At 39.0% G+C, this 18558-nt stretch overlaps 1 protein-coding gene across 4 annotated transcripts in view; it reads right to left on the bottom strand.

The window, feature by feature from the left end:
- Positions 1-18558, bottom strand: part of NUAK1 (NUAK family kinase 1) — a 64301-nt gene that overhangs the window by 11256 nt on the left and 34487 nt on the right. For 2 of the 4 annotated variants that reach the window (XM_044441095.1, XM_044441097.1), the window contains 4 exons: positions 9195-9290; positions 7222-7373; positions 5519-5584; positions 127-246 (listed from right to left, as the gene is read on the bottom strand). In XM_044441095.1, coding sequence (XP_044297030.1) covers positions 127-246; positions 5519-5584; positions 7222-7373; positions 9195-9290 — 434 coding nt within the window. Of the gene's footprint in view, positions 1-126; positions 247-5518; positions 5585-7221; positions 7374-9194; positions 9291-10749; positions 18295-18558 lie in introns of those variants that run through there. The other 2 variants (XM_044441098.1, XM_044441096.1) reach the window with 2 other exon arrangements.

Here is an 18558-nt window from a genome sequence, read left to right as displayed (position 1 = left end):
TGAGTCTGTTCCTTTTGAACATGGCATACCCTTAATCAATGTAAGCTTGTGGTAAATTAATACAATTCCAGACATTAACATGTCTGAAACATTTTACGTTCAATCTTGTTTTCTCATTCTGCTTACTTCTGGGCCTCTGTAAGGTCTTCCATTGACAATTTCCGGAGACGCGTACAGTGGGCTTCCACAGAAAGTCTGAAGAAATTTGTCTTTCTGATAAAGATTCGAAAGCCCAAAGTCTGCAATCTGTAGAAAACAAATGTGACACAGTTATGCAGTGCAACTCACTAAAATAAAAGATAGGGAGTGAGAGTTATGAAAAAAATTGGTATTAAGAAATCAACCAGGAACCCTGGTTGATAATAACATTTAACACAGGTAAAAGCTGCTTCTTATCCTGTTCCTTTATTGTTCAATGGCTTTGTTCACCTATTGTTCTGCAGATTTCACTAGTATAATTTTCCAAATTAATTTCAGAATAGTAGCACACTGAGTCTGCCCAGCTTTCATTATGAAAGTGCATGTGCACTGGAAAAACAATATTGATGTGACTGTATGTATGGCTGCATCAAAATCCTTTTAATCCAGCATTTCACTGATATGCACCCATGCATTGGGAAAACATCAGACAAAAAAAGAATCTTGGTACAAAAATATACGTAAATCATGTCCAGATTGCCTTTTTGTGCAATTTTATGAATGTTTCAAAAGCATATGAATGAAACAATCATTGTCTATCACTTCAAAAATGTTTTTATACAGTATTTTACATAGCACTGTATCAATGGCTATGTACACATTGGTAATGTTGAGAGAGGGGGAGACATGAAACAAGGGTAAGCTGCAGCAAACCACACTTGCACAATGTTATGTAAAAATTTGGAAACAGCAGACTAGAATAGTGATGGATTCTCTAATGGTTCCACCAGCAATTTGGAGCTCCAAAAGCAAGGGAGAAACGCAGGTGAGCAAAAGCAACTTTTGGAAGCATCCCTAGTAGAAGTATATGTCACTACGAAGCAGAGAGAGCTCATTTGAATTAGTTTGCAATGCCCTAGGCCTTATGAACATAAGAAGGATGATGATCTAGAAGCCACTGACACTGTATCCTCTATATCACTTGAGATTGCTAGAGCTTGAAAATGGATTTTAGATGAGAGAACTTGTGTCAAAGGACAGTTTTGATCCTAACAAAGAGTAATGAATGGTTTTTCCGCCATATTCCATATTATTCCATAATAATGTTCCATATTCCATAACAATATCCCATATTATTCCATAATAATATTCCAGATCTAAGAGAACTTCATGCTTGGATCAAGAAGTGATTTTTTCACTTCATCAAATTAATTAATGATCCCAAATATTGTTGCTTTCCTCTGCAGCATGTGGCACAATTGGCTCCTTTGTCTGAATGGCCCATTGCTTTCCCTGCACTTAGGAGACATCTCAAGCAGGGGTTATCTTTTTCTGGATAGTGTAAACTAATTTGAAGGGAGTGCCATAGTTGTAGTTAAGAGTGGAAGGTCCTGCTTTAAGACAGAGAACTAGAATAGGCAACCTTCCAGTCCTGCAATTTTTGCCTCTTCATATTCCTCCATCACATACAAGACCGAAGTACAATACTGCCATTTTGACATGTTGCCTTTTAGTAATATATACTGTATACACCCCGGCTATCTCTACTATACTGGCTGACACATGTATATTTGCATTATTGTTCACAATGTAGCACCTCCGTCTGTGTTACTTCATCTCTAAAATGATTCATTAGCAATGAGTCTTTAAAATGAAGTCAGTATATCAGCCAACTTCAATTGCAATTATTCAGAAGATGCTATAGAGAAGAACTCTGAAAAAACCGAATTCTGTAAAATCTTTCTGCCTGGAATCTCACTGCAAGCAGCTGGTGTATGACTGTACCCCGTAAATCTATTCTCAGGGCTCACATTGCAGTTAATTGTTCTAAATAAATTTCACTTTCTTATCAAGTCACCATTACTATAAATAAGTCTTAAACTAAAGAACAGTAGTCTGCCAATCTAAATATAATGGTTTCAGTATTGGACCATGCAGTCTAGTTCACAGAATTAGCTTTAGTCAGTGGGGGTACCACTGCTAATGTTGGTTCAGAGACTGCATATTATCCCTGCTTAGGACTGTTCAGTATACAAACCATGTGTATACATGCATATGTTTAAGAATGTATACAGTTCAGAATAAAAGCAAACTCCTAACAGGCATTCATGTTTTCATTTTGGCCATTCAGGAAAAAGCATTTCTATGATGGCTGAGTCCCATAATCACAGACTGATGTTTATCAGCTTTACCCATTAAAGTTGTCTTTTTTCTCTCCCCCCACTATGGAAAAAAACCATAGTAGCCAAGATTCCTTCATGTTTTTGGCACTTAAATGAAGCCAAAGTATTAATTCAAAAAAGGTTTCCCAAAAAGGGAGGGAGTTGCTGAAAACCCAGACTCCGTATTCCCTTACCTTCAAGGGAATGACTGTTTCCACTACCTATAATAAATGTGATGAAATTTACTCATTAAGTATGAAGCTTGTACTCCCTTCAAGTATTTGGGCTTAGAGTAACCTGACATTGCTCTTTTACTTCTATTTGCACTAGCTGAGAAACAGGACCTTTTCCTAGTGACCTCTGGACTAGAAAACATAGCTGAATTATTGACAAGAGAGTACAGTGCTCATGAAACTCAAGATCTGCATGTAGAGTGTGCAATTCTAAAGACATATACATATAAACATTTGGTCACAGAGTCCTACTGATTTCCTTCCCAGATTGTTATCTTATTTCCTGTTTCTTTTTCCAATATCCTTTTGTTGTATTAAATGTGCATTTTTTCAGCTGTGGTCAGTGCGTGTTGTTCACACACATGCACACACGCAATAACTGTCAATTCATTAAAAAAAGACAACCCTCTTGGCTTTTTACTTCTGTTTGTTAACCTTTTACAAGTTACAGAAAAGAGTGTGATTTTCAAAAGCTGTGAAGAACTTGGAGAGCAAAACAGTTGGAACTTGTGAGGAATAAAGTCAAAGACCCACAATTCTTCCAGTTAATTATAAGAGTTGCTTCTGAAGGCGTAAAGAAGCAGGAATTTTCATTGCTCTGCTGTAACTGAGCATTCCTAGGAGATGTCTACACTTTAAACTGCCCAGAGAACCTCGACTATTTGGCAGCATAAAAATGAAATAAATAAATTCATACAAGTTTTGAGCTGTTTAAGGTCAGCTTCTTACATATTTGTATCTGATGCTTCCCCTGCATATGAATTAGAACATCCTACTATTACAACCCTCTCCTAATGTCAATACTGGATGGCAGCTGTAAGACAAAGTTCCATAAAATTCATAGCAATAGTTTGGGCAGGTAGAAAAAACACATGGTTATAGCACCTTTAATAGCTCTGTAGGAAAGGCAATTTTATGCAAACTACTCCTGCTGAAATTTCCTCTTCTATACAAGCATTAAAGATGCAGCAACCTTATTCTCTCTTGCATCTGACCACTCTAAGTAGCAAAGAGATACAAATCTTCACTACTTGAAAAAGTGATGATATCATACCCTTGATACCACTTTCCTACCAAGGATAGAAGCAAATAAGGTAACATGGAAAATTAAATCTGGTTAGTTCTTTTGCTCAGAGTCCTACACGTTTGTTATTCAATATATTCACCTGTACATTTCCTTGAACTGATGAATTTGACCCATCTTAAATATTTCTAATAGGTGGACTGCTTTGAAAATCAAAGACTGCTGCATGCAATGCATTATTAATGCACAACTTAATGGACTTACTTATCTTACCAGTACCACAGCAATTATATTAATTTGCAAAACAGCTCATTTCCAGACTCCTAGAAGTATACATTTACGAACATTTTAGGAAATTAGATCTTCCCAGATTTACTTGACTGCTCATCAGTAATTTATAATCCTATATGTGTTTCCTTGCCAACAAATATAATTTAGCAAAGCAGGAAGGAGAAGTCCTTTTGATTAATTCAGAAATCTCAAAAACAAATTCTAAACCCATGGTATCGATGCTGATGGGAAATCTTCTTTGATATTGAACACTGCTTCAACAGTGTGGCAAGTAAGATATAAAGGAGGAAGGGAAGTAACCTGCATTTGAGAAATGTCCAAATTCTGGAACTGACAGAGATAAAACTGCCTGTGTGGGGCATAAAATGGGAACAGACTTCAATCTCCAGTTCTGACGACACAGAATGTTCACTGGTATGGACATAAGAATACTTGTAATAGTATGCATGCCCATGTATGCACACCAAAAGACAACCCCAATCTGTACCAGTGGTGCTAAAAATCACAGAGAAAAAAAGAACAAAGGTAGGAATCTCAACCAGTCCAGCAGTAGGGGAAGAAGCAGAATTCCCAAATCTCAATATTACTAAAGACTTCTGCAGCTTGGAACCTCTACAAAACTTAACATGAAAGGGGCACTGCTGCAGTATCTATGGCCTCCCATACTTAGAACTGGGATATTAACTACAAATGTTCCATGACTATTAATATTTGGATGAATGATGTCGTTACCAATAATGAAGACACAAGGTGTTGTAAGCCGCCCCGAGGCTTCGGCGAATGGGGCGGCATAAAAATGTTTTAATAAATAAAATAAAAAATAAATAAGGTGTTTCATAAGCATGGAGCCAAGGCCCATGTCACATATGACATGTATCACAGCAGAGTTGTGAATCTGATTACATTTATGTCTTGTATTTATAGAATTAAGGTGGCATACCTGGGGTGACCAGGGTATACTCCCATCTAGGCATAGACCAGAACTAGACCTACTTTGTGTCACCAAAGTTACAGCATTGGGTACCTTCAGACCATGTCCTGGGAAATCTGAAGCCAATATAAAAAAGCCTGTATCATATAATTAAGCATTTTTTGAGCATTAAAGAGCTCAAGGTAAACCATTAATTTCTAAGAACTGCATCACATATCTTGTCTCATAGTCATCCCTATTCCCCTAGGAAGACTGAAAAGGTCATTCCCATGGTTTCACCAAGGATTTCTGACACAGTTGACATCACCAAGGGCCAATCTGGAAGCCATCACTGTGCCTGGAGTTCTAAAGCAATTTCCTAATGAGGGACATGTGCTTTGCTTGAGTTTACTTTGAAACTGGGTTTGCTTATTTTTCATATGTGATCAAAAGGGTGCTCAGAATGCCCCAGAGGAGGCACTTGAACCTTGTGGGCCAGGAGCTTTTCCATAGCCCCATCAGCCAGAAAAAAATTAATCTGTACAGTGATTTGTCCTGTGTGCAGATTCTACGATTTTTGTTATTAGTCCACCTGCAAGGGGAAGAAGACTATGTCACTTACCTCTAAATAAGAAAAAAAATCTGTTTAAGTAAATTGAAATTTGTTTCTACATTCTACTTATATACATGCTGAATGGCTCCTTTGCCCAAATATAATATTTCTTTCAGACATCTCACAGACAACAGAAAATAATTTTACCTTAATATTACAATTGTCATCAAGAAGAATATTTTCCAGTTTTAGGTCCCTATGGACAACTCCATTCTGAAACAAGGAAGTAAAGAAAAGAACATGAGGATGAATGAAAAAGAATTTGTGGCAGGGTTTAATATTGTATGGATTAAAGAAGCAAGCCATCAGGGTGGTCTTTGCATTTACACTTCAGTCATAACACTTGCAGCCTAGTAACTAGTGACAGGAGATATATTAGTCACTTGCTGTGTGGTTAAGGGAAGAATGACTGGAATCTGTCCTCCCACAAAGCCTGTAAAACAGCAGGGGAACTCTTTTCGGAACTTAATTCCAATCCCAATTCTCCCATCACTGTGTGAAAGTAATATATTCTTCCCAGGCACCAGAGAACAAACTCTCTCAATGCAAGTTAGTTCTTTCCAGAGGTCCAGTTCTTCCAGTGTGTCTGGCTTTTAGGCCTGATAAATTATAGCCCTAAGAGGCTGCTCTTCATTTCAAATGCTAAGGCAAAGACATAACAAGCTCTGCTCAAGTCACAGCTTCTAAAAAAAAATAGTTAATACTAAAGTATATAGAAATTGCTGTAGATTTTCTCTGTTGTAAGGTGGACAAGTTACGACTTCTCTCTCTGTAAAAGCAAATCTCATTGAAATTATCTTTAAAATAAACTGTACAACTGCTGTGAAAAAATATAATTTAAATCTATTATGTATCTGATTCACAGTTATGACACATATAGAAAAAACTTGTTAGAACTTTTGCAAATTAAACTCTTCTTTCAAATACTATTTGGAATTTTATGAGACATTTATTTTAAAAGTTGTAACTGTTTTGTGCATTTATAACTTTGATTTTTCACCTCAGAGTTCACTACTCGTAGGGGAGGGGGCCACATTCACACATGTCCTTTCCATAGTGATAGTTTGTAGATCTTTGTATGTGTTGTGCTCTTATATATATATTTATTTATTTAGGAAGCTTCTATGCTGCCCCATTCACCAAAGCCTCGGGGCGGCTCACAACAATAAATAAATAATCACAATATAAAAACAATATAATTTGAGTCGACCTGGCCAAAGAATAAAATAAATAATATTAACAATTAAAATAATGCTTAAATAAAAAGGTCTTCACCTGGTGCCAAAAAACAAATAACGACGGCACCAGGCGGACCTCTCTGGGGAGCGAATTCCATAGATTGGGCGCCACCTCAGAGAAAGCCCTCCTCTGAGTACGTATCCTCCTAATATCCTTCACGGAGGGTTCCCGGAGAAGGGTCTCTCCCACTGATCTCAAGGGGTGGGCAGGCATATATGGACGTAAGCGCTCCTTCAGCTAACCAGGACCCAAGCCATTAAGGGCTTTATAGGTCATAACCAACACCTTGAATTGGGCCCGGACTTCAATGGGAAGTCAGTGAAGCTGACAGAGAACTGGAGTCATATAGTATTTATCTGAAGCAATTTATGAGGGCATAATCAGCCCTGAATATATATAACAATATATGGAACTACAATGCACTTCAGGAAGATATATATGCATGTGAAACCACCCTCAGGTAAAATCCATAGCTCTTCAACACTTTCGGATGGAAGGGCAGCTTTATTGGCTATGGCATGGTTAGGCATAAGGAATACTGTGTACAGACAATGAAAACATGAGCACTTGAATACACCATTTATTAAACCTGGCTGGAGACCTTTGCTCACCTTGTGGCAGTAATGCACGGCAGAGACAATTTGCCGAAAAAAGTGTCTTGTCTCCCGTTCGTTCAGCCGTCGCCTCTCACTGATATAATCATACAATTCCCCTTTGCTTGCATACTCCATGATGATCACAATTTTATCTTTGTTTTCAAACACTGTAGATTAAAAACAACAACAAAAACTGCACTTCTGCTTCAGAATTAACACAAGAAACACATTTGATAACCCTGGAAAAGGGGAAAGCCTGTTGCTCTTCTCTTTAATTCCCATCCTACTGCAGCCCACATATACAGAGGAAAAAATAGTTCTATTTCTGTCTGTATCAATTTTACATATCATAAGTCTGTTCTTCCTATTTCTGTATTTGTTGATTTCTTTTCAAAGATCTGCACAATTTTCTATTTAATGTGCATTTTAAATGTCATTTCTCACAAAATACACGTTCTTAAATAGGACGGTATAGGGTTAAGGTAAATAAATAAATCTCAAACCATTTCTATATGTATTTTAGCCTAAAATACATGTTTTGTATCTACCATAGTATATTTTTGAGCTGCATCCCAAAATTTCAAGATGTGTAAAATCTGTGCATTAGTCTGTGAAATGAAGAACAAGAAGGTTTGCTTTGAAACATGAATCAAATTAAATCCTTAAAACAACAATCCTTATTGACCCCTAATTAGCATCTGGGGGTGGGGAGGTTGTAGGATACTTCAGATTCCCAGATCCAGTGTCAGAAACAAAGCTTCAATCTTGGGGTTAGAATCTGCATGCCAATCTTTTCCCCAACTTCACAGTCATTACAGAAAGAATAGTGCAGGCTCCTCTGAGATTACAGAAGTTATCTCAGAGGTTGGGTAAAAGGGATGTTTTGTGGGGAAGAACAGAAGCAGAAGCTGCCAGGATACGAGGTGGTACTTGTAATGGCACTCCAGCCTCCTCCTCTCCCCTCTACTGCAAATTGTTCCGGAGAGATGGCAAAAATTTCCTTCCAACTGAATTGCAGAGAGGGAAAAGTGGAGGGTGGCAGTGATGTATGAAACATCAAGGGTGCAATCAATGGGATTGTGCCTAAGCATGCCTATTCCACAGTGCTGCCCCAGGTGCATTCCACTGCCTTTTAAAATTGAGAACATCAGTCAGACAACATTATATAGTTGTACTTACGTGCCCTTTCTCTCTCTCTCTCTCTCTCTCTCTCTCTCTCTCTCTCTCTCTCTCACACACACACACACACACACACACACACACACACACACACACTTTCATCAACTAACTTTAATATTAGGGGAAAGCATGCAAGAAAGAGAACAACAGCCAATGGAAGGTGAGACTGAGAGAACTGAACGTGCTTAGCGCTTGACTGTTACTCACCCAAAGCAAGGAATTAAGTTGGCTGCTGAAGGAATTATAAGAATACAGTCAACTACTCATTAGGAATGTGCATTTGATTCAGCCAAAGTCTAAGCCAAGCACCATTTCTGGTGCTCCATAAAGCAAAGTGAGCTTCCCTCCCAAGTGACGAAAGCTGAATCTGGACCCTGCATGAGACTTCATTCACATTTCAGTTTCATAAATGCATGTTGTATTTTCCAAAAATAGTATCTTTTGCTTTTATTTTTTTCTAAATGCTGATGGTACAGCAGGGTTTGAGTGATGGACAGGTCCATATTCTAATCATGGGGCAGATTTTACCAGGGGTTCTGCAATCAAAAACATCTTTTTTGCAGGGGGGGCGGTAGGGAAGAGGACCATGAGAAGTACATTTTTTCAGTGCTACCAGGCTTCACTATGTCATGCGCATGCAAGACACACTATGGAAAAGCATTAAAGTGTCTTTCAATCAAACTCCTTAGTTCCTGCACCTTTCCTCCTGAAACTATACAGCTTGGCTAGAGACTCTATGATGTGTACTATTTCATACAAATTGCCCAAAAAACAATGGGGGAAGAAAAAAGAAGAAAATTATTACCCACCCGATGTAAAGTCTCTGCTTTCATGCAGACTACTATAGCCTGCAATTTTCAGAATACGCCTATAATCCATATATGCAAGGTATAGATAGCTTGATGCTTTCACAGAGGAAAACAAAACACAAAATGCAAAATAATGAGCTTTTGTGGGTTACCATATGAAAACTGAGAACAGTTAAAGCAATCTTTAAATAAAGAAACTGGTTACACTGAGAGTGGTGAGGAAATTCTGGCATTTGGGGGAAGAAGACTGCCTGCTGGTTTAAGACCAGGCTGGAAACTGCCTTCCCTGCCTCCCTGAAATACACACACACCATACAGTAAGCTTTCCTGGCTTAAGGATGATCACCATCAAGGCACATTGAAACCATATGGCCTGGCAACCAGCAGCCTCCTGGGACTTATAAGCAAGTCCGCAATGGGGTGATCGGCTGCTCTGTTCTGGCAGGTCGCTGTGGGATGCCATGCAGGTGAGGATGCCACTCTTTCTTCTTTCAGTTACCTATTTATAGTGTGGTAGAAGTGGTCCAGGGACTTAGGAGCTACTGCCTGCCCTAGATGAGAATCAGGGTTAATGAGCTTATAGATTATAGTGGCTTTTTTTACTCCAGGAAGGAGCCTGTGGTAGTTGGAAACAAGATTCCCTCTGGGTGATAGTCATGGGGAGAAGCATCTGGAACATGCCAGGTTACAGTTGATTGGTGTTGGGAATGAAAAAGTGGAGAAGTAGTTCCTTATGTTATGTAGTGGGTTGCCAGGCTGAATGCCCTATCTGTGATCAGTGGCTGATCAAAGCCACTAGCTGATTGGGTTCACTGTGTATTACTGGCTGTTAAATGGTGTATGTGTGGTTTGAGTGGTTGAGGATATGTTTGTGATAAGAATGAGTACTGGGTATGTGAGAAGTTCTGCTGCAGCAAGTTGCACAAAGAAAATTCAGCAAAGGGGCCTGTGGGAGCATACTGCCACCCCAGTGACTAGGGGCAGGAGGAGGGAGTCAGCACATCAGAACAGAATAGCTATATATGTTTCTTAAACGGTTTCCCTTCTACTCCCCCTTCATTTGGCTCTCATTTATCTGACAGCTCAAACACTGAGTCCTCCTGCCTTGTACTGCTGCCATGTAAAGACCATATCATCCTGCAGTACCAACACACTTGTTCACTATTTAATTGTGGATGAGAAGACTGGTTTTGTATTACTGAGGCTTGGATGGTTAGCCTGGATGAGACTTACCAGATCTAGCTCTGCCCACCTGGCATTTAGTGCAGCACTAGCTAGGGTGGAGGGCCAAGGCTGGAGAATTGCCATGATTCACCAAGTTTCCACCTTTATCACCAGGAAAGCACTCTATCTTGGAGTGGGCTTTAAGGGATTGAGCCTGGTGAGGGCCACAACGGCAGACTAGGCATGCTGCTGTCCAACATCTTCCCTAACCAGGACAGTGGCCCTGGGTGACTTCAGTTTCTATGCTAAGGCTGCCTCTGGAGTCTGACTCAGGAGTCCACAGCCTCCACGACAGCCATGGGTCAGTCTCAACATATGAAGCAAAGCATACCCTTGACTTGGTCTTTGCTACAAGGCATGAAATGTGGAGGCCCAAGTAACCCTGCTGTCATGATCAGATCATTTCCTGGCGAAATTTGAACTCAGATCATTACTTTGCTCCTGCAGGGGTGGGGTCCCCAGTCAGATGGTTTGCCCAAGAAACTGGTGGGATGCAATAAATTTCTTAAAGTTCTTGGAGTTTTCCTTGGAGACAGAGCTGGTGTTCCAGCCAAGACCTAGTCTCAATGTGGAGGGCGGTAGACTTGATCACACCTAAGTGCCTTCTCTAGTGTTTCACTAGTGCCTTCTCTAGTGTTTCATTCAAACTCCCTCTGCTCCTTGGTATACTAGAGAGCTGCAGCTGATGAAACAGTCTGGAGACCTGTTTGAATGAAAAATGGTGTAAGATTCAAAGTGAAGAAGCCTAAACACATTCTAGAGCACATAAGCACGCCTATTGTACAGTGATGTGGGCAGCAAAAAAAAGGGTTACTTTGCTGCCTCCATGCATCCCCAGGTAGCTGTCAAATGGAGTGGGTGGTCTGGGAACTACTAACATCCTCCATAGTGGATGGGGCTATGGCACCCTCAAAACCTTTGCTGCTCTTTGCAGTGAACTTGAAACTGTTGTTAGCAAAGTTTCAGTACAGGTGTCTGATGATGTTTGCTTCTCTCCAATTTGTGGGATCAGTTTCAGTTATTGTGGCCTAATGGCATGGATGAGGAGCTTGCAGCAGTGCAATGAACTATGTACGCTCTCAGTTCTTGCCTTCCCAGGCTAAGAAAAACTAGCTAGGAGGGTTTAACTGATGGGTCCAAAGAGTGAGATGTGCATGTTCCTGCTGTCCTTAAGGTAGCAGTAGTATAACTGCTCCTGTAAAGGAAAACAAAACAAAACTCTCTAGTCACAGTAATATTTGATAGCTACTGCTCAATTGCAAACAATTGAAAGTTGTTCTAAACCACCCAGAGAGCTTTGAATACTGGGTGGTATAGAAATTAAATAATAATAATAATAAATAAAATTCCACTGATTGAGTACAGGTGCACTCTTGAGGAAGATTCATTATCTAGACCCATTTCACTCCAGCTTTCATCCTGGCTATGGGACTGAATCAGCCTTGATTAACCTGATTACGGACAGAGGAAGTACAACCTTGTTCGTTCTATTCTACCTCTTATAAGCTTATTGAGGATATTCTCCTAGATTGACTATAGGTGAGATATTGGAGACACTGTGTTATATTGGTTCCAGTCTTACCTGCAGGGTTTATTTCAAACAATAACACTGGTTGACTATTACTTGAACCCCTGCCAATTGAGATATGGTGTTCCACAGAGTATCATCCCACATTCCATGTTGGGAGCAGGATGGGAGCAGTCATTAGGGTATTTGGAGCTAAGTGCCATCAGTATGACAGACAGCTCTTTGTCTCTGTAACATTTGTCCCTGAACCACTCACTCATTGTCTTTCAATCAGGAGAGACTGCACAAGTCCTAGATCAGTGTTTAGACCCAGTGATGGGCTGGATGAGGGCCAATAAACTGAAGCTGAATCCTGGCAAAAAGGCATGTGCCTGAGTGATTCCTGAGTCTGGAACATAGGTACACTGCCTCTTCTGGATGAGGTTGCACTCCCTCTGAAAGTTCCATCAGAGCTGCTAGAGTCCCAAGAGTTTGCAGTGGCTCAAAATGCCTTTTACTATGTCCACTTGAGTTACCAGCTACAGCCTCTCTTTGAAAGGGAAAGTTTGGCCACAGTGCTGCAGGTGTGTGTAACCCCAAGAGCAGATTACTGCCATATGCTCTATGTGGGGCTGCCAAGCAGGCTGTTCTAGAAACTGGAGACAGTGCAAACTCAGCAGTCTGGCTGTTGTCAGGAACTGCCTATTTTCAGAGTGCAACTCTCTTGCTGAAGGAAATGCATTGGCTACCTATTCACTACCAAGCCAGGTTTTAATATTAGTGTGCAAAGTTCTGAAATATTTGTGACCAAGATACTTGAGAAAGTTTTCTCTTACCAATCTACCCAGTCACTAAGGTTATTGGAATACCTTCTCCTGCTGGTTTCAAATAGGATCATAGTCTGACTGGAATCCACCAGGAGAAGAGCCTTCAGCACAGTGGCCTCATTTCTATGGAATTCCCTGTTTTAGCTGGTCAGGCAGGCACAAACACAGTTTTATTTTTTGGCATCTGCTAAGAAAGAATGTTCTGGAAAGGCTTCTTTTCTGGTCACCATAGGTTTTAAAGTTATCTTGTTTCCAATAGTTTTTACTTGTTTACTCATTTTAATGCTGTACTGTTTACCACTCTAGAACCTACTTGAAAGTGAAGCAGTATAAAAATATTGCAAATAAATAAGGCTTTTAGTTAGAGTGCTGACATATAGTTTCAATCTCAGTTTTACTGTTTTCTGCTGCTCCTGTTTTATTTTCATGTTATCTGTCATGGTTTTACTTAAATGTGTTAGTGACTACAAGAGACCTCTATCTGAAAAGCAGGGCATTCATTTCTTAAATAAACAAACAACTGCAAATAAGCCATCTATTCCCATCATTTTTCATAGCTGATATACTCAGTCATATCCGATCAGTGGCCCTTAGCTGCTATAGAATATTTTTACTTCTCCATCCACAATCTATTGGTTACAAAGGAAACAGTATGAAGCTTTCCACAAAAGAATTAACCTTATTAAAATATCCTTCCTGACCACATCAACAATGAAAACTCTTGCAATTGTTTTTAGTTTTGCATGAATGTCAATACACAGAGATATATCCTTGAGAAAAGATTGTGTTTGGCAGTTCTTTCATGATAATGATATTTTCTTAAAATAAAATAATAGTCATATTATAAAATACATAGTGTGAACAGAACCAGTATGCTGCTTTAAAACAACTACAGGGAAGCACCAGCAATGGGCTTTTGAAGATGTACCTCCTAACACTAAGACAACAGTTTCATTTTTAAGCTTTATCATATCTCTTTCCATACATTATACATGACAAAGTACTGCAGCTCTTTTTGTCTTATTAAAGTGTTCAGCAAGACTGTGTGTGTGAGAGAAAGAGAATGAGAGAGAGAGAGAGAGCAAGCACTAGAAAGCAACAAGATAAATGCTGGCTGCTGACTAGTGGATTATTGAATTGCTTATGAAGCACTGATCTGTTCCAGTGATTTCATCCTCATTAACAATGAACTCTGGAAACTGTGTGGGCATCCTCTCCAAATTTGCAAAATGGCCTTACTGATAACATTAATAGGAAAGGCTCCAATAACTGTAATTGTACAGTTTTTATCAGATCAGTGACACACTATATAAGCACAGAAGAAGTATCTTGCCTTACTGCAAAGATATGCTGGCCACCATCTGCAACCTGATTGCTCTACAGCAGTCCAACTGACATTTGTAGAACAGAATAAATTGATTGTATTCACTGATTCAAATGTTTTCATCTTGAATGAAATGCACACACTTCTATTTTACAGGAATTGCTAAAGAAGTAATAGTAATCTAATAGTATATAAGCATTACTAGGAAGTAACCTGTAACCTATTAATATCTGACCTTTTATCTAAGTACTATCTTTTGAGAGGAAACAGCTCTCAGAAATAAAGCGGGTATCATTCTTGGTCCTGATACTTGAAATCCTTCAGTTGGTAACTCCTACAACTGAACACTGGATTTCATACATGCAAAGCAAATGCTCTACCAGAGGCATGGAGTCTCTACAATTAGGTCCATGCAAGTCTTGTTGAGAAACACTTCCATCAGTTAAACAGCAATGTTCATACAATTCTATTTCCTAACACTGAACTGGCATAGGTTTTGGTATTCCCTAAAGCTTTCCATGAAATTATTTACATATAGTGCTATTTACTACAAATAATGAAGTAAATAAAGCGCGCTCCCTACTAAGACATAAACCCTGAGCTGACGACAGATGAATTGCTTCAGCATAACTATTTGGAATACTTGGCTCATCCTGCATTTTTACTGATTTTGACTGATGATTTGCCATTCTAATGCAATTATTCTAAAGCTGGGTCAGCTTCTAAAGTAGTTCTTCACAGTGGTTGCCACCTAGTGCAAAAAACACAAATTTAATGAGGAATGGTTGGTTGGCTTTTTCTGCTGAAATGGAATTGCCAGACACAATAAAGCAATCTTTGACTATTATACAACTTGGCGTCAGTGACTATGATGTATAGTGGATGACTTACTTGCATGTTAGTAACCTGTCCACCTGAGTTTTTCACCCCTTTTTCCAGAGTTATATCAGTTCTGATTTTTTAAAATCTCTTTTAGCAGACGATTGTATTGCTACAAGATACCTGAAGGCAATTCCTCCTCCAGGGTTGGGTGCTGTTCTCAGAATGCATAGGAGGATATACAATATGGCAGGTCTGTAACTTCTACCACCTAGAAATTTAGTCTTTCACCTAGTACCAAATACTGAGGACTTTCAGCTCTGTATACAATTAGCCCTATCCAGCAAACAACCAGAACCACAATTGGAGCATCATGCAGGACGCTGAAGTATTCTCAGTTTCTGGGCTAGTCCTATCCAGCCAAGCTGGCCACTAGCTCCTTCTAGACAGGAAGCCCTATAAAGGGCTTCCTCTTTGGGCTGGGATTTTCCTTGAGTAACAATGTTCTTCATGGCTCTGCTGTGTTCTTTGGCTCTGATTCTTGGCTTGATCCCTCTGCTCTGACTCTCTGGCATAACTCCATGCTCCTGCTTTCCGGCTTCTGGCTATCTTCTGAAAACTACCCACAACTCTGCCTGACAAATCCCGTGTATACTATTCCTACATTGGTTTCCAAGCTTTTTTCCCTACTGCCATTATTTCTTTCTGCCACCTAAATCCCTTACCAAAAATATAAAGTTCTTTGAAAAAGAATATTATCTTGGAAAAAGAATACATTTTGCAACATGAATAAATATATACCCATTTGCTTATTTTACTTTGACCACAGAATTTGGTTTTCCTTTGTGTAGCCTCTGGCTGAACTTACAAAACAAATAAATATTACTTGTAAATACTAGTGTTCGGTTGTTATTTAACTGCTATGATTGCAGCAGTTACTACATTTAATTCCACCCCCACTGAAATCAGATGGGGAAAATACTGTAGGGAAGGGCCAAAATGTGATAGACTATTTTGCAGGATGTAGTATATTTGCTCCCTTTCTTGTTTCTTAAACCTTTCCAAAAGGCAAATAGCTCTTTATGCAACAAGGAGAAAGTGTTTCCCTTCAAACAGTTAATAAGCTTACAATAAACTTTTATTTTTGAAGGGGTATGTATGTTATTTTTTATTCCTTGCTTCTGGCCAGCTAATTGCAATCACATCTTTTGGATTGGGATTTTATTAAAAGGATAAAGAATGTAAAACTGGAAAAGAACTTAAAGAAAGAAGTGTCTGAGCTAAAGAACATTTTGTAATATGTTTTCAGCCCATTATTCTCCATTACATCCTGTTCTACTATCATAATAACTCCTGAATGTAATCTATTTAACTATATTTAGAAATCTTGAAATGATGAGCTCAGCTTCTATTCAGAGCTCTTAACTCTGCAGATTTCTCTCTCTATCTGCCTGCTCAACACTCTAGAATTCTACTGCATCCAATAGGGCATAATTTTCCTCTTAAAAACAGGCCTGCTCATTTAAAAAGGAGAAAATCTTGTGAAGCATGCTGAGAACAGTTAATCAAACATTTTTCTGTAAAAAGATAGAAACTTTACATGTAACACTGAGGGCAAGAATGCAACCTAAGAGAAACAAATAAAAAAGTCATACTAGTTTGCCTAGGTTTCTTTACGTCTTGGCTAGATGTTTTACAACTGTTTATTTTAAAATGTATAAGATAGAACTAAAAGTAAACTAATGTCCTATTTTATTTCTGTGTTTTGGGGATCCTAAAGTGAGACTGAAACCTACAGTTGTACAGCATTTTTTTAAAAAAATGGACATTCACCTTGAGGGTTGATTGCTTTCCGTTTACATGTAACCCCAGGATAAGAATTTTAGTTTGTTGTTTTAAGAAAGGCAGCCAATCTTTTCACATTGGAACCATCTGAATTCTCCTCATGCCTTTGCTCTATATCAGAGCAATCTCCTAAATTAGTTCCAGTGTGTTGACATTCCTTCCATCTGGTGTCTTTCCATAGAGTGGTATTTTTATTACCCTCCTTACAGCAGCAGACAGAAGTACCTTTGCAATGATACAAAGTGCTCTTTTATTAAGGTCAGCCAAATAAGACCACTGAGTGAGTTTGTCTTTAATTTTGGGGACATGCAATAGAATAACCTTTTCTTTCACTAAAATCATCTGAAAACCAGTCAGAGTTCTTTCAGATGAGGCATTTTTCCTGCAGTTGCTTGTCTTCAAACAAATTATGAAGAGAGTTGGAGAGACATAACTTTCATTTGTAACCCTACCATGTTACATCATTGCTTCTATTGACTTTTCTCTTATGAAAAAAAATTGTTGAGGAGAGACAGTAGATGCATAGTGCATTTTTATTGGTAGTGGTAAGTGCTCCCTCTGTCTCTGCAACCACCCATAGTGAAAAGAACACCTCTACCCCAAAATATTTTGAATTATGGAAAACAGTTCTTAAGAACTAAAATGTACTGCATCCCATCTATTGAACTCTGTGTGACAAGATGGGAAATCCTTATGAGACTGGTTCAATTTGTTCTGGTATTCACAAACATACCACAGGAACAAAGAATCTTGGCAGGGAAATGATTCTCACTGCATTAATACTTTTTTTAAAAAAACTACAATATTTGAATACTGGTTTTTATTGGTTCTCAAAGCAGTTCACAATTCTAAAGTTACATTTATAGGCTGCTAACATTGCAATCAAAATGAGAGATACCATCAAATGTATCCAAGCATTAGAGAAGATAGTCCTATTATAATATTTTTAGTTTGAGAAAATTCCTGCTGCAGGAGAAATCAGTGAGTGTGTAAATGGGGCCTAGCTCAGGGAGACCTATGCTAGGCTGCTCTGTCTCAGGGGGCATGCCATCAATTGAAGTATTTTTAGAAAACAAGGCAAATTGCCAGATTTCCCCCACCTCCTTAGCATGGATTTCTTACAAGCAGCAGTATTATTTAGGTGTTAAATTATACTGAATGCAAGGAAGTCAAGAACTGCATAGCATGAGACTCTGAAAGCTAATTTACCTTATATTATTTTCATTCCTAATCAGTAAGTAGCCTCTAGGAAAATCTCTATTATAACTTTGGGCATTTACAGACATAAACAACAGAAGTAATATACTGAAAACTCAAAGGCTGAAATAAAAAGAAATGTAATTAGACAATTGTTTTTAGAAGCTATTTTAGTTAAATTAGCAAAATCAAGCCAAGAACAATGAGGCCAATCACCTCAATAACTAATATATTTGCATGTTTTGATGGGAACACTGCAGATATGCAGATGTCAGTGAAAAATCACTTGCAATTCAGGTTATGGATATTCAGGGTAGAACTTGGGTTGGGTCCTGGTTACCTGAAGGAGCGCCCAGCCACCCCCTGAGATCAGCGAGAGAGGCCCTCCTCCGGGAGCCCTCAGTGAAGGAAATTAGGAGGGTGGGTACTCGGAGGAGGGCTTTCTCAGCAGTGGCGCCTAAGTTATGGAATGCGCTCCCCAGAGAGGTCCGCCTGGCGCCATCGTTATTTGTTTTTCGGCGCCAGGCGAAGACCTTTTTATTTAAGCAGCATTTTAAATGTTAATACTATTGAATTTTATTTGGCCAGGGCAGCTTATTTTATTCTAATGTATATATTTTA

The sequence above is a fragment of the Varanus komodoensis genome, unplaced genomic scaffold (assembly GCF_004798865.1).
Source record: "Varanus komodoensis strain SLA01 unplaced genomic scaffold, ASM479886v1 scaffold39, whole genome shotgun sequence".
In the NCBI taxonomy this organism is placed as follows: Eukaryota; Metazoa; Chordata; class Lepidosauria; order Squamata; family Varanidae; genus Varanus; species Varanus komodoensis.
Note: the sequence above shows the minus strand (reverse complement) of the source record. Positions and strands in the feature narration are given on the sequence as shown.